The following is an 18,064-nucleotide window of genomic DNA, read 5'->3' on the forward strand; positions in this document are numbered from 1 at the left end:
CGTGTTCCTTTCTGAACATAATTTATACATTCGGCCAGGTTTGAGGTCATGTAACCATATCGTAAGCCGCCGTTGTATGCTTGTGTCCACTGTTCGAAAGGTATATTACATAAGTAGTCATGACCCTCTTCGTTAACTGAATGAAAAACTGCCAACATCTCATAAAAACGGTCCTTACTTATCTCATACCCTGCCAATATAAGTTGATAGCGAAAATTACATACCACTTTTCCATTTAAAATAAATTCAATATTCCAAACGAAATTATATTAATAGAGATAAAGTTAAATACTCATGTTGGTTACTTGTCATTTTTCAGTTGTAGAATGAAATTGCCCGTGGTAGTTGGATGCAACGTGCCTTAGGCAATACCGATGGTGTGTGTGATGCCACATCTTCCCTGTCACGCAATTGCGGCTAGTATTCCGGTGCCCCAATCTGATATGACACAGATATTAGGTTGGGGGCAAACATGCCTCGTTAGCCTAGAAAGAAAGAAATCCCAGTCATCAGTTGACTCCCCTGGTGTTATTGCAAACACAATTGGAAGGATTCTCCCACTGCCATCCTGTGCCACAGCTAGCAATAGCCAATAGGTATATCTACCGTACATAAAAGTACCGTTAATTTGTACCAATGGCTTACAATATGTAAATGCGTCTCGGCATTGCTTAAAGCTCCAGAAGAGACGCTTAAATACTTGGCATCCACGGAGCAATCGGTCGTTGTAGTATGCAGGTTCTGTTTGAAAGTCTGTTATACAATCTGGGACGTATCTCTCTAGCACTTGACACCACTGCCATATTTCATTATATGAAGCGTCCCACCCACTATGCATCTTCTCCAAAGCCTTCTGCTTAGCTATCTAAGCCTTGCGGTAAGAGGGCGTGTACCCCATTTGGTTACGAATATTGGTAATTAAGACTGGCACTGAAGTCCTAGGATCTGTCTTCACCGTGGATAGTATTAAGCTAGCTAACATAGCTGAATCTATCTTGGGATGATCTTGTGAAATACCTGTCAGCAAAGTACGTTAAATAATGTAACATTACATAATAACAGTATTATTCAAAAACCTTAAATACTATAACTGCAACACATGTATGTGGACCTTTATACTTTTTTATCTCCCACAATCCTGTCCTTTTCCTCAACGAGACGTAGATTTTCCATGAACAACTTCCGTCTTGCACTGCACACTTCGCCTCAAACTTATCAGATTTAGATTTAACCACATGGTAGTTAACACTATTATTGATGCTATGTTGTTTCAATGCACCAAGAAAACTATTCTTATTGGAAAACTCCTTACCAACTTCAAATTCACTCGAATCCAATAACAAACTTGTATGATCACGTGCTCTGTGTGGTAGATCTGGAAACTCCAATGCATCATCTGCAGATAGATCAACATTATGCATGTGGGCTGGAGGCGTGAATGCCACGAATCGTGGATCTTCTTCTTCATCTGAACCCCTTTCAACATCTTCAGGTTCAGTTGGAATAGGCTTCAGTTTAGAAAATAATCCAACTTCTGTACCATCGCGGCTGGGCTCTCGAGGTGAATCCACATCAGACTCATCATCTAACCCACCATCATCTGCGACTTATGAGGTCCCCTCACTGATGGACGTCATGGGGAGTACATCATCACTTCTTCTGGGTGTTTCATAACGTCCCCAATTGGATGTAGATTGCCAAGCACTATAAGTTGATATCGTTCCCCAGTACGTATTTCCAGCATCAAACATCGACCCACCTAGGTGCATGTCCCATCCACTAACAGAGTGTCGTGCAGGGGTTGTGTATTTCATATCGCTACCAAAAACTGACGGTTCCGTGTTATGTAACCCACTAACGGAGTGTCGAGCAGGGGTCGTGTATTCCTCTCGAACAGCAGCCGCAAATGTATCATTTGGAGATGCAAATTGTACATATAACTCAATATATGGTGCTCCACTAGTAAGATGAGTCTGCACCATTGGCTCCAAGTCGAACGAGTCATATGTTACTAGATCAATAGAAGCACAAAATCGATACCTAATAGACAACACTTTCATTGGCGTCGTTCCGAATATTTTACGCCTAATGCTTTTACAAAGTTCTGTCAAATCTATGTTCTGGTTAAAAACCAGTTGTATTGTATTCTTCAAAAAAACAACACCGTTCTCGGTGTGACGAACCTCACCATCATAGTAAATAACAACACTAATGCATTCACTCATCTTTAATTTTTATCCTTCTTAGCCTCTCTATTTTTTTTTTGCTGTAAGTTATGCAACCTGAGAACAAAATTTGGCTCATTTATAGCCCAAGTTATTTCAGAAACCACTGTAGCAAAAGAGCGTCCACGTGGGAGCTTCTTTCAGTACTTTTGCTGAAATGCATCCTGCTTGAAGCGTTTTTGACACTATTTATGCAGACACGTCTTTTCAAAATTATTTTTTCAGAGACCACTGTAGCAAAAGAGCATCCACATGGGAGCTTCTTCCAGTAATTTTGCTAAAAATGCATCCTGCTTGAAGCGTTTTTACCACTATTTGCGCAGACACGTCTTCTCAAAATTATTTTTTCAGAGACTACTGTAGCAAAAGAGCGTCTACGTGGAAGCTTCTTTCAATACTTTTGCTGACAATGCATCCTGCTTGAAGCTTTTTTTACACTATTTGCACAGACACGTCTTCTCAAAATTATTTTTTCAGATACTACTGTAGCAAAAGAGCGTCCAGGTGGGAGCTTCTTTCAGTACTTTTACTGACAATGCATCCTGCTTGAAGCGTTTTTGACACTATTTGAGCAGACACGTCTTCTCAAATTAATTTTTTCAGAGACTACTGTAACACAAGAGCGTCCACGTAGAAGCTTTTTTAGATTAACAAATAATTTAATTAAGTTACCCTAAACCCCAAACCCTAATTTATTTGATTTTTTTCTTAAATACCCTAAAACCTTAAACCCTAAAATCCTAATATAATTTTTTTAAAATTTATAATTAATTTACTCAAGTAACCCTACACCCTAATTTATTTGATTTTTTCCTTAAAAACCATCAACACTAAACCATAATATAATTTTTTAAAATTAGTAAATAATTTAATTAACAAATACTAAACCCTAATTTATTTAATTTTTTTCCTTAAAACCTTAAAATTTAAAAACCCAAAATTCCCAAAACCCTAACCCTAATTACAGAAAACCCTAATAAAAACACGGGGAAAACGCTTCCTCAAGGAACGCTTTGCCTACGTGGACAGAAAGCGCGCCCTCAAGGAAGCGTTTTCTGTCCACGTAGGCAAAGTGCTTCCTTGAGGAAGCATTTTCCTGCTTTTTCCCCTGACAACGCGCTGACGTGGACGCATTTTGTAAAAACTGGCCCATTCCGGTAAATAATTTTTGACCTGGCCCATTTCGGTAAATTTAAAAAAAGGGGGCTTTTATTGGTAATTTGCCCAAAGAGGTGCTTCTGGGTTTTTTTACCTATATAATATAAAATAATAAAAAATATCAAAATGGTACTAAGGCCAAGTTATTGACGGAAATGGTATCGGCAGGGTGGTGCCACCTATGGCAAAGTCGTGACCACCCTGCCACCTGATACAAACAGTTGAAAACAATAAAAAAACAGTTGAAAATAGTAAAAAAAAATTGAATCTGAAAAAAATTGAAAAAAACTATAAAATACTGGTCTTGCCTCTGTCAGAGGCAGCACTGGTCTTGCCTTTGCCAGAGGCGGCACCAGTTGGTATGTTTAAACAAACCATTAATTTTAATAATGCATATTTTATCCGGATGAAGTATGTATTAGCAGATTCACTAATATGATTATATATATATTTACGCATGTATCACATTACAAAAACAAAAATTTAAATACTTATACCTAATAAAACATGTATCTCATTACAATAATAGTTATTTTTCAAATAATATATTGTTTTATAATTTTATTTTTTATTTAATATTTTAATTTACTTTTAATAATGCATACTTTATCCGGATGAAGTATGTATTAGTAGATTCACTAATATGATTATATATATATTTATATATATAGATTTACGCATGTATCACATTACAAAAACAAATATAAAAGATTAAATATAAAAACAATGAGATACATGTTTTATTAGGTATAAGTATTTAAATTTTTGTTTATATAATGTGATACATGCGTAAATCTATATATATATAATCATATTAGTAAATCTACTAATACATACTTCATCAGGATAAAGTAGGCATTATTAAAATTAATGGTTTGTTTAAACATACCAACTGGTGCCACCTCTGGTAGAGGCAAGACCAGTGCCACCTCTGGTAGAGGCAATACCAGTATTTTATTATTTTTTTTCAATTTTTTTTCAAATTCAATTTTTTTACTGTTTTCAACTATTTTTTTACTATTTTTAACTGTTTGTGTCAGGTGGCAGGGTGGTCACGCCTTTGCCATAGGCGGCACCACCCTGCCCATACCATTTCCGTCAATAACTTGGCCTTAGTACCATTTTAGTATTTTTTTTAATTATTTTATATTATATAGGTAAAAAACCCTGCCTTCTGGTGTAGTGTTTGAGTCAAACTTTAAGAGGTGGTTGGATGGAGAGAAGAGTTAGTTGGGCAGGTGGTTGGTTAAGATTTGATTTTAATTTCATTTTTGTTATTTGTTTATTTGAAAAATATAAATAAATCTGATAAACTCAAAATCCCTCCCCTTTTCCCTTAAGTTGCTTTTTGTTTTCCCATTGTCCTATTTTTTTTTCTTTTTCCATTCTTCACCTGAGTTTTGGGAAGAGTACTTGGTCTGTAGTGCTTTGCTTTCTTTGATTCTTGATATTCAATTTGGTAGGGGGTGTTTAATTGTTTAGGCTTCTATGTGATTGTTTTGAGACTCTTCGGACATTTTGGGACTGTTTTTGGTTTCGGATTTTGATTTTGGATATCTAGTTTAACGACTGATAAAACTGTTTTGCCAAAAACGATGACTTTTCTAAAATAACGGATTTCAAAGAAATAGTTCATTTTGACAAAATATAACGTTTTAAAGGAACTCCACTACAAAACATATAATTTTATTGAAAGACGTAAACAAACAATAATTTTAAAATTAAATAAGTACATCAATACGTTTTCCAAACAAATCGGACTTACTAGGTAACAACTATTTACAATAATGGACCTTTATTTACTACCTTCTTTATTAGAGTGGCTCTTTTCTAACAGTTTGGCAATATATTATTAGGACCTTCATTTACTGCTTTCTTCATTTCTACTTATTATCTCCCATCCAACACGTTAGTATATTGATTGAATCTAACCTTTTCATTCTTCTTTCAAACCTCTTAATACTATAATTTCATTTTCATGCTTGCAATTACTTTTGTTGCCATTTTAATGGTGAGTGTTTTTTTACATATGTCGATAATCCTAAAATATGTAACTAAAATGATGAGTAGTTGAGGTTGATTCTGAATGTTTTTTTACTACTTTTATAATTTCAAAAATAACTATATTTTTTTAAAAAATAAACTCATTTATTTTATAAAAATTTCCATTTTTTAATTTCTTATATTGTAGATTTTTTTTATTTCAAGTGTACAATGAATCTGAACAACCATTAGTTCAGATTCGTTTTAAAATGTAATTTTCTACTAATTATATATATATTAATTTTGAAAACACTAAAGTAACTTTCCTTAAAACAAACAAATTTAATATTTTGAAATAAATTAAAATTTTATTACTTCAATCATTTTAAAATATGGATTTTATTTTAAATTCATTACTTGATTAAGAAAAAAAAAAGATTTATAATCAATTTTTTATGACATGCCCCGCTCATCGTCTTCAAATAGGTAATTATTGTTTGTTCAAGTCTCATAAACCGTGTGGGTCCGGTCCTCGTCTTTTTCCATAGCAGCCTTCTTTGACCAACTAAAAACCATCTCATTTTGGTTTTAAAATTAAATCATATTTTATCAAATGAATGGTTGGAAGAGTAAAGTGAATTTATTTTCCAAAACATTTAAATTATATCTGTATATGGAAGCGGTGGAAAAGTTTTATTTAAATATTTTTATGTATTAGAGTTTATTTTTTTTTGTAAATTTAAATTTTAAAATTTAATTATTAATATTGGTAAGGTATTTATTGAATTTCACCTTTTTTATTGTTCTTTCAAGTCTCATAAACTGCAACAAACTTGGTTCCTTTTCATTCTTGCAATGACATATATTGATTTTTGCTCCATGCTCATTAACTATATATGTTGCCCGCTTCAAGGGTGAGTGTCGGTTATTTTCATATACTAGGAAGATCACATCTATGTATCTTATATCTCAAGACATATGTGTTAGAATGTAGAAAAATCAAGACTCTATAACAGAGCTCACTAACTACAACTTGATACAAATTGTTTATTATTTGTGTTCTAACTTGGTACAACTACAGTTCATGTGCCTCCAAGATCCCATTAGGCACATTTTGCTGTAGAAGAGTAAAAGAAGAAATATTATCCTAGCATTGGAACTGAGATTAGGATTTTCTTTCTAAAGTAGAATTTACAAATTTGTAATCTCCTATTTCGGAGCTTAATAACAGTATGTAGATATTTTAGCATGTTAACATACTATGAAAAATGACACTGAAACAACAAAAGCTGTCATTGCATTAAAAATCAAGTAATAACATTTTAGAACTCCTCACGGTAATTTATTTGGATTGACTCTAGATATCTATTTTCATCATTCGTGTGGGAAAATTTCTTGATTACATCTTTATAACTTGTGAAATTTCTTGTGGAATCTGATAAAAAGATCATGTTATTTTTTAGCCATGGTTAGATTCGTACAACTGACTATGCATTATTATTTAGTTTCTAACATATTACATGTTATGCAGTACTCTTAACTTACTGCCATGGAATTTGCTCTGAATAAGATTGATAAACACTGGGACAATTACAGAAGCCTTAATCAGCATATGAATGACCTGAAAAGGAAAGTAATGGAATTGAATGGTATGAAGGAAGATACTGATTCTAGGATGAGCGCAGAGTTGCTTCCAAGAAAGAAACTCAAGAGGGAAGTCCAGATATGGTTGGAAAATGTCGAAAGAATCAATGGTGAAGTACAAAGCCTTGACGGAAAAATCGGTGAAAGCAGTCGTTTTACACGTGGATTTCATGCAGAAGATGTGTTAAAGAGGATAAGGGAAGTTGAGGAACTTATTCAACAAGGCAAATTTCAAGATGGTTTGGTAGTTGACGATCCTCAATGGATTGGACAGGTTTTGTCGAAAACAACTTTATCGGGTGAAGGTGCAAAGGCCTGTGAGGAAGAGATTTGGCAGTGCTTGATGGATGACGAGGTTCGACAGATTGGCGTTTGGGGGATGGGTGGTGTGGGGAAAACCAGCATCATGAAGTGTATAAACAATCGACTCGTAGAAGGGATGGGGAGGTTCAATATTGTGATTTGGACCACTGTATCCAAGGAGATGAGTATTGCTAAACTACAAAAAGACATGGCAAGTAAGATTGGAGTAAGCTTTTGTGGTGATGAAGATGAAATAACAAGGGCAGGGATGCTGTTTGAAGCATTGTCACGAAAGCGTAAGTCTGTGATCATCTTGGATGACCTATGGCAGAAGGTTCCTCTTGACAAGGTAGGAATTCCTGAGTCATCTACGGGGAGTAAATTAGTGTTGACGACACGATCATTTGATGTGTGTCGAAAAATGAGTTGTAGAGCAATTAAAGTGAAGCCTTTGGTGGAAGAAAAGTCGTGGAAGCTGTTCTCGGAGAAGGTGGGTCGGGGTATTCTAAATATTCCAGAAGTGGAACTAATTGCAAAAAAGATTGTTGAGCGCTGTGTGGGTTTACCCTTGGGAGTAATTACTATAGCTTCTTGTATGAAGGACATTGATGACCTTTATGAATGGAGGAATGCACTAAAGGAACTAAGTGATCGCAAAAAAAGTGTTAATGGATTGGAAGAAGAGGTGTTCCTGTTGAGCATTGGCCTGCAATGCAACAAACTTCCAGCGGTAGCAGACCAGCTTTAGAATCGAATAGGAGCTGCTTGTTTCATTTTGTTTATTTTGATTTTTTTTGTAAAGCAATCAAGTTGACATGTAACTTGATTTCTAGAGTTAGTAAGATATGAAAATGATGGATGTAATAGCTGATTTATTTTCAGCTTTTGACTTGTATTATTTTAGTTGGCAACTTGCCAAATTTGGTGGGAGTAGTTACGTTTAGGTAACTGACTTGCTTTTGTAACTCTTATATATTTTGAAATGGAAATGGAATGAAAGCAGGAGGGGACTTTCTTATTCGGTCATTTTTTCTTTTAGCTTATCAAATTGTTTTGCTTGTTGTTTTTCATGAGCTTATGCTCTTTGTTGTTCATTGTTGCTACTGTCTTTTTCTAACAAATGGTAATCAGAGCCTCTTGTCTTTGAGGACCTCTATTGTTTAAGTTTTTTTGTTTCAAAATAAACTTAAAAATCGTGTTTGTCAAACTAGTTTCAGCAACATGAGCTTTGCACCTCCTCCACCACCAGTTTTTGCTGGAGAAAACTACCATATTTGGGTAGTTAAAATGAAAACTTACCTCCAAGCACTTGATCTGTGGAGTGCAGTTGAAAATGATGTCGAGCCACCACCATTGAGAGCAAATCCAACCATTGCTCAGATCAGGCAACATGGTGAGGAGCGAGCCAAGAAGCATAAAGCCATGGCCTGCCTACAGAATAGAGTGTCTGATGTGATTTTTACTCGCATCATGGCCTGTGACTCACCCAAGCAAGCTTGGGACAAGCTGAAAGAGGAGTTCATGGGATCAGACAAGACTAGGCAGCAACAAGTCATCAACCTTAGAAGGGAATTTGAAAATTTGAAGATGAAGGAGTCAGAAACTATCAAGCAATATTCTGATAGGATTATGGCTACTGTCAATAATATTAGACTCCTTGGAGAAGATTTCAGTGACAACAGGGTTGTTGAGAAGGTTATTACCACATTACCTGAAAGGTTTGAGTCAAAAATCTCCTCATTGGAGGACTCGAGAGATCTCACAACCATTTCTTTGTCTGAGTTGGTTAACTCACTCTATGCACTTGAGCAGAGAAGAGCAAGTAGGCAGGAGGAGAGTCTTGAATGTGCTTTTTAAGAAAAGGTCAGAGAAGGCTCCAGCTCAAGCCAGAAAACTAAGAAGCCTTGGTTTGAAAAGAGGGAAAGATCAAAGAAAGATGCCGGTAGAAGGAGGTTTCCACCATGCGTTCACTGCAAGAAGACTAATCATTTGGAGAAGTATTGCTGGACCAGACCAGACATACAGTGCAAAAGCTGTAAGAAGTATGGCCATCATGAGAAAATCTGTAGAAGTCATGAGAAGGCACAAGCACAGCCAGTACAAGCCAAGTCTGCCGAGGATGTCCAAGCTTAGGAGGAGCATGTATTTACAGCTTCATGTTTTGCAGCTAACAGCAAGAGCAGTTGGCTTGTGGATAGTGGCTGCTCACACCACATGGCTGCAGATGAGAGCCTTTTCAAGAACATTGACAGGATCTTTGTCTCGAAGGTCAGGATAGGCAATGGCAACTTGATTGAAGCAAAAGGAAGAGGTGATGTGGTGATTCACACTGGTTCAGGTAACAAAATCATTTCTGATGTGCTCTATGTGCCAGAAATAGACCAAAATTTACTCAGTGTAGGCCAGCTAGTCAAGAAAGGCTTTTCACTAGTTTTCAAGAATGATTCTTGTGTTATAAGTGATGCTCATGGTAGGGAGATTGTCTCAGCACCTATGGGAGACAAATGTTTTATGCTGGATGTGAGTCAGCTTGAGAAAAGTGCCTATACAAGCTCAGTTGACAATACTGATCTTTGGCACAAGAGGTTTGGCCATGTTAACCTCAAATCACTTGATTTGCTGCACAAAATGAACATGACAGAGGACATGGTGAAGGTTAGTGCAAGTGAAGGTGTTTGTGAAGTGTGTCAGCTTGGCAAGCAGGCCAGGTTGCCTTTTCCAGTAAACCAAGCATGGAGGGCTCGAGAAAGACTTGAGTTGGTGCACTCAGATGTCTGTGGACCAATGAAGACGCCTTCACTGAATGGCAGTAAGTATTTTATACTGTTTATTGATGATCTGACCAGATTTTGCTGGGTTTATTTCATGAAACAGAAGTCAGAAGTGTTTGAAGTTTTTGGAAAGTTCAAGGCATTGGCAGAAAATCAAACAGGCTGCAGGATTAAGGCCTTGAGGACAGACAATGGTTCTGAATACTTGTCTGAAAGATTTCAGAAGCTATATGAGCAGGCTGGGATTCATCATCAATTGACCATAGTGTATACTCCTCAGCAAAATGGAGTATCTGAGAGGAAGAACAGGACAGTGATGAACATGACCAGATGTTTGTTGTTTCAAAGCAAGCTTCCAAGCATTTTTTGGGCTGAAGGTGTCAACACCTCAGTGTACCTGCTCAACAGGCTGCCAACACATGCTGTGAATGATAAAACTCCTTTTGAAGCATGGTATGATCTTAAACCAACTGTTTCCCATTTAAAAGTATTTGGTTGCATGTGTTTTGTACTTGTCCCTGCAGAAAGAAGAACCAAGCTCGAGAAGAGGTCAGTTCCTGGTATATTTGTTGGCTACAGTAGCTGCAAGAAGGGCTACAGAGTATTTGATCCCTCAACCAAGAAAATTTTGGTAAGCAGGGATGTCAAATTCGATGAAGGAAGGTTTTGGAGTCTAGATGGCTCTAACACAAGTCAGTTTGAAGAAGAGCAGATTGACAGCAATCTGGAATTGGCAGAAAATGAAGTCAGTAATGCCAATGTAGATGATGCTCCTGTGAGAGGGACCAGGTCTATTGCTGATATCTACCAAAGATGCAATGTGGCCATTGTTGAGCCTTCAAGCTATGAAGAAGCTGCAAGAAGCAAGAGCTGGAAGAAGGCTATGGAGGCTGAAATCGACATGATCCATAAGAATGACACTTGGGATCTGGTAGACAGACCTGATCAAAAGAAGGTCATAGGTGTCAAGTGGGTTTTCAGGGCCAAGTTCAATGCAGATGGCTCTCTGAACAAGCACAAGGCAAGGCTTGTGGTGAAAGGGTACAATCAACAGTTTGGCATTGATTTTGAGGAGACATTTGCTCCAGTGGCAAGGCTGGATACCATAAAGCTTCTATTTGCTTTCGCTGCACAGAAACAGTGGAAGGTCCATCAGCTTGATGTCAAGTCAGCTTTCCTGAATAGCTTCCTTAAAGAGGAAATTTATGTTAAACAGCTTGATGGATTTAAAGTCCAAGATCAATTGGCTGACATTTTGACAAAGCCTCTTGGCACAATCAGGTTTGAATTCTTACGAGATTCGATTGGTGTTTGTTGCCTACAGTCCAAGGAGAAATGTTGAGCATTGGCCTATAATGCAACAAACTTCCAGCGGCAGCAGACCAGCTTTAGAATTGAATAGGAGCTGCTTGTTTCATTTTGTTTATTTTGATTTTTTTTGTAAAGCAATCAAGTTGACATGTAACTTGATTTCTAGAGTTAGTAAGATATGAAAATGATGGATGTAATAGCTGATTTATTTTCAGCTTTTGACTTGTATTATTTTAGTTGGCAACTTGCCAAATTTGGTGGGAGTAGTTACGTTTAGGTAACTGACTTGCTTTTGTAACTCTTATATATTTTGAAATGGAAATGGAATGAAAGCAGGAGGGGACTTTCTTATTCGGTCATTTTTTCTTTTAGCTTATCAAATTGTTTTGCTTGTTGTTTTTCATGAGCTTATGCTATTTGTTGTTCATTGTTGCTGCTGTCTTTTTCTAACAGTTCCAGCAGTTGCGATTTAGTTATGATCGTTTGAAGGATCCAAAACTTCAACATTGTTTCCTCAGTTGTGCATTATATCCTGAAGATTGGGAAATTGAGGAGAGAGAGCTTGTTCAACTTTGGATTGCAGAAGGGCTTGTGGAAGAAATGGTTAGCAGGCAGGCAGAGTTTGACAGGGGTCGTGCAATAATGAGTAGACTCTTAAACAATTGTTTGTTAGAAGATTTTTCTAAATGGGACAATAGAAGATTGGTAAAGATGCATGATCTTGTAAGGGATATGGCATTACATATCACAAGTGCAAAACCTCGATTTTTTGTAAAAGCAAACATGGGATTAAGGGAGCCACCAAATGTGCAAGAATGGAGTGAGGATTTGGAGAAGGTTTCATTGATGAGGAATCGGGAGTTAGAAGTTTTTTATCCCTTGGAAATGTCACCACCAAAGTGTCCGATGCTCACAACATTGTTGCTGTCTGGTACTGGTATAGAGTATTCCGGAAGGTTTCTTCAGCCATATGGATGGACTCAAGGTTCTTGATCTTTCTGGGAATTCTATTGAGAGTCTTCCAAATTCCATATCAAATTTGAAGAATCTCACTGCGTTGTTGCTTGCTGATTGTTCTCGTTTAAAGTATGTGCCATCATTGTCAAATCTTCGAGCTTTAAAGGGGTTGGATCTTGAAGGAACAGATATCAAGGAAGTACCTCATGGAATGCAAAACTTGTCGAGCCTCAAGTGCCTAAAACTATATTGTTGGAAAATAGATGAGATCCCGAATGGAATATTCCCCAGACCTTCTTGCCTTCAAGTATTGAATGTTCGTGATGCGCTCATAGGTGGGAAAGAGGTTGCTGAGTTGAAGAAATTGGAAAACTTTAGAGGGCGGTTTTACGACTTACACAACTTGGACATGTATGTCCAAGCTTTTCATGGTCGAGAAGAGCCTCGTGAATACTTAATCATTGTGGGTGAAAGAGGATGGCATGAGGAAATTTATTCATCAAAAACGATTGTATTACGGGTTGGTAGAGTCTATGCCAATCAGATTATGCTTCCACGTCACATTAAGGAATTGATTGTCTGTGATTCCTCTTTCGAGTCTCGTGAAGAAGAATACCCGATTTTCTCCAGGTTTTTCCTAACTTCAATTCGCAACTTTCCCTCTCTTAAAATTCTTGAAATAAGTAATGCAAAATATACGAAAAGGTTGTTCTCTCCAAACTGTATGCCGCCAAATTTAAGAGAGCTTTATATTTGGCATTGTAACCAACTGGAGGAAATAATAGCATCAGAGGAAAGAGGAAGGGCTACCATGGAATTTTGTCTTCCACGATTAAAGGAAATGAAATTGTATTCTTTACCTGAATTGAAGAGCATTTGCAGTGTTGATGCAGTAATGATTTGTGAATCTCTTGAACGGCTTTCGGTAATGTATTGTCTGAGACTAAAAAGGATGCCTTTTAAACTTCTCCAAGTTGAACCATCTTCACCAGTAAAACCAGTTCTTCGTCTAGAGCCAATGGAGTTATTCGAATCAATAGAATGGGCTGATCCTGATTTCAAGTTTAAATTGATCCGGGGACTTAGATTTTTATGAATATTTGTAATTTTAATCCAACCAAACAGACTTAAAATTTGTTATGTAGTCATAAAGTTTGTTTTTCCATGCTCTACTTTTTGGTTGAGAAGAGTGAATATCAACATACCCATACATACTATAATCGAAGGAACCTCAGGTGATATTATGAATAAAATAAACATTAAAAAGAATAACAGAGAATGGAATCCACTATCCAAAATCTGATTCATCAATTTATACACTATATTTTGCCCCAAATGGTATAATTAAAAGATAATAATGTCATGATATAAACCTTTAAATGCACTCCAAACTTATACTCATGGTTTTTTTTTTTTGGAATGAAAATGATGAACACTTCGAGAGTAGGAGAGATCTCGATGAAACCCGTAAAAAACTTAATTAATTTTTTTTTCATTATGGTACTTAAACTTTTCTTTAACCTAAATTGGTACTTAAAGTTACATTCATGTTAATCAATTTAGTCTTAGAATGTGCTATGTGGAACTTAGTCTAATTGGAAAATTTAATGTGACATTCCTCTCTATTAAAAAAATAGATTTATGGATTTTAAAAAAAATTCTAAAATGAAATAAAAAATTTTAAAATTCAAAAATAATTTATCAAATAAAAATTTAATTAAAAATTTTAGTAAGCTATCATTTGACTTTGAGTAGAGATATTGTCCATGGGTTAGGTCCAACAAAAAATTTAGGCTCATTTGCTAGGCCCGGGACCGGCCTAAAAAATAGCTTTAAAATTTTGTCCAAGCTCAATCTAGATAAAAATACTAAAATTTAGCCGGCCTGGCCCATCCGTATCTTTTATATAATCTTTTTTCAATATAATACATTAAAAATATTAAAAATAATAAAATAAATGTTTCCCAACAAATTAAAAATAAATTAAAAAATATGTATACTTAAATAACACTAATATAAATGTAACTTAACAAGAAAATGTGAAGAATAGTAATAAAAGTAATAATAAAATAAGAGTTATATAATATACAAATAATAACAAAAAATAGTAGTAATATAATTGTGAAATGGTAGTAAAATAGTGAAAAAAACAAAAAAAAAGCAAGAAAAGAATTGAAAAACAGCAAAAACAACATTTTTTTTTCATATTCGGGCCGGGTCGGGCTCGAGTCAAGAAAGCCTTGCTTGAGGCTCGAACCATTTTCTAAACCCATTTTTCGAGCTTATATTTTTACCCAAACCTTCTCACTTTTCGAACCGGGCCGGATAATCTGATCTATGAATAGGTCTAATTTTGAGCCAACATTAATTACCGTTGTCCTAATAGTATTTTCAAGTTTTATATTCAAATCTCAAAATACCATTAGTTCCATTGGCATTATTATCATCATCATTTTATACGTTGAAATTATAGAAAAATTACATGTGTCATAGTGGTATATATATTACGACTCTTGTCGTCGAAATATTTTTTAAATATTTATATTGTTTCAATAGTTATAAGTGAAATGTTCAAAATGATCTAAAAGTTATATCACTTGGTTATTAATAAATAGTTTTCACTATTTATAATGATGAGTTATGTTTTTTATTATCAAAAGTTATATTATTTAATAATATTTTTTTCAAATACATATCTATTGAATAATTATATTTATTGTTAAAAAGATACAATTGTTTATAATAGACAGAAATATCTTTGTGAAGTGACATAAAAACTCTTATAAATTGAAGTATAAAAACAAAAATTTCTTTTAATTCTCTTCTATCTTTTATTATTTTTAAATTATTTTATAAAGATTCGTTGTAGACATAATGCATAAAATAATTAAATGTGTTTGTGAAACTTGAATATTTTTTCAAATCATTTTGTATGATATTTTACATTTTAAAATTTTAATTTAAAGTTTTAAGGCACACATCAATATTTATATTTACTTTCATCATTTAATTCAAAAAACTTTTAAACTAAATTGAACTTAATTAAAAATGTATTAATTTGGTTTGACTGGACAAAAAAATAATTTAAACCAAAATTATTCATATTAAAATAATTTAAATGAATTTTCTAGATGAAATTAGACTACAATCAAAATATAAGAATTCTATTTAAAAACGATCCAAAATTAAAGTGATACAATAAATTTATAACAATTTAAACCTTAAAATAAAATAAAAAATACTTTTAATATAAGAATTATAAGAATTAAAATGCTTTTAACCCTTAAATCAAATTGAATGTTTCTAAAGCATAAATTTTAATCTATTTCATTAAAATAAAAACCACAGCATCTAACCTTCCTTTCCTTTTCTATCATGTTGTTACAACTTACAGGTAAATGATGAATTTTGATTAAGTAAATGCAGGGAGAGAAAATCCATTTGAGTGGCTCTTCTAGTAGTATGTTATATCGTATTATTTGCAACCAATACATCATAATTCAAATATATTTGTTGTCAAAATTTGTTGATTCAAATATGATAATTTTTCAAAATCATTAGTGTTAGAGGCCATTGGCACTAATCCAATATATTAAGTTATGTAGTTATAATATCTATACCAATTAAATTATACTTCCACATGTTGGTAGGGGTGTGCAAATTTCGGGTAAAACCGAATAAATTCGGTTAACAGACCGAATTCGGTTAATCGGTTGATTAACCGAATTAATTTGGTCGGGGGTCAGTTAATAATTTTTTGACAGTTCAGTTAATGTAACGACCTAAAAATTGGGCACGGGCGCTAGTCGAAGTAATTATTGAAAATTTGAAAACTGAATCTCGATTTTATTTGAAAAAGGAGTCGCCACCGATTTTTTTTTCTAGGTGTGATCGGACACCTAATAAATTCTCTTTTTAGAAGAAAATTTTATTTTTAAATTTTCTAAAAAAAGGTAATTTTAGGTCTACGTAAGAATCCAGAGAAAATTCGAGTTCGGGAGTCGGTTACGCGCGAGGAAGGTATTAGCACCCTCGCGACGCCCAAAATTGGTATCTTGTTAAACATGTGCTGTCTTAATTTTCAAAAATGTTAGTTCAATTTAAATTCCAATCGTGATCCAATTTAAAAGACGAGAACTTTCAATTTTTGATTTTTGAGAAGGATATACCGTTTTAACAAGAGCCGACAAATTCCATCCAACATAGCGATGAAATTTACGACTTAACGTTAAATCAGTGTATTGCCTCGATTAGTAATTAAAACATAAAAAATATTCATGAAATAAGAATTTGAAATAAATCAAATATGCAAACAGTGACATTTTCAAATGAAAAATATTAACATAATACTAGAGCAGTAGCAAAACAATAATAATATTTAAAAGGGAAATAAAAACCAAACATAAACAAATATAAAGTACATTTAGTAATAATAATATAAGGTAATATATACATAAGATAATATGCAAAAATATAATATATGACATATATACATGATGTATGAAAATATAATGCCTAATAGACATATATATGCAATATTACTAAATATATACATACTAGATACAAATACACATAGTGTAATTGAACATATACAATAATATTAGGAATACTATGGACAAGGAAAATACATTTATACTAATAATAGTAAAAGATATATATACACCAAATAATAATATAATAAGTAGCAATAGGGAAAATAATAAATACAAAATCAATAATGCAACATACACAAATAATACAAATAAGAAAGGTATATACATACGGATTATAAAATAAATGTATTAAAATTAATAATAAATACAATATGGGTAAAAATAAATATATACATGATATATACATAATGTGGTACTAAGAAAATATATATATAAATAATAGTATTAGAAATCATATAGTATAGAGATATATAACTGATAATATTAAAATATATACATAATATTATATATAAATTATTCATATAATATATATTAAAAAAATTGACTATTAATACGTATTAAAAATATATACGGGGGGTAAGCGGCATTCACTAATAAATATAATAATAACCATGTAATACAATACCAAAAGGTAAATATAATAAAATGATATTAAAATAAAGGTATTAAAAACAGTAATATATATATGTATACATCTAACAAGGATATATAATAATAATAATAATATTGAAACACAAAAGCCATTATAATAAAAATATTAAAATAAAGTAATAGAAACATTACTACATATATATACATACATGAAGATATACACTAATGTGCAATAATAATAATAATAATAATAATAATAATAAATAATAATAATATTAATAATATGAAAATAACAAGGATATTTAGATAAAAAAACGAAAAACAAAACGAAAACAGGTCTAAAATTAAACTAAAAACAAAGTTTAAAAAGAAAATAAGGAGGAGAGGACCAGATTGCAATATGCGCGCAACATGGGAGGACCGAAAACAGAAATATCCCCAATCATTAAGACGCAGTGCTTGGTACGGGGCTAAATTGAAAACCTCAGAGAATTAGGTGGCCAAATTGCAAAATCATAGGAAAAAGGTAACTAAAGCACTAAATTGCAAAGCACTGGAAAGGTTGAGGGACCAGGGGGACAAATATCCCTAAAAGCTGAAACATACAAATCATAGTTAGTGGCGCCGTTTCCTTTTGACTTTTCAATTTTTTATTTTAAAACCATTTAACCTTTATATATTTTTTTCT

General features: G+C 33.7%; 1 protein-coding gene across 1 annotated transcript; it reads left to right on the forward strand.

The window, feature by feature from the left end:
- Positions 1 to 6,915: 6,915 nt before the first annotated feature.
- On the forward strand, positions 6,916 to 8,061 carry LOC107955511 (probable disease resistance protein At1g52660). Its single transcript, XM_016891305.2, has one exon. The coding sequence runs from the start codon at positions 6,916 to 6,918 to the stop codon at positions 8,059 to 8,061; it is 1,146 nt and encodes a 381-aa protein (XP_016746794.2).
- The last annotated feature ends 10,003 nt before the right edge of the window (positions 8,062 to 18,064 follow it).

The sequence above is a fragment of the Gossypium hirsutum genome, chromosome A11 (assembly GCF_007990345.1).
Source record: "Gossypium hirsutum isolate 1008001.06 chromosome A11, Gossypium_hirsutum_v2.1, whole genome shotgun sequence".
NCBI lineage: Eukaryota > Viridiplantae > Streptophyta > Magnoliopsida > Malvales > Malvaceae > Gossypium > Gossypium hirsutum.

Excerpts from the sequence above, each read along its gene's own strand:
- LOC107955511 (XM_016891305.2), top strand. The coding sequence starts at position 6,916 with ATGGAATTTGCTCTGAATAAGATTGATAAACACTGGGACAATTACAGA.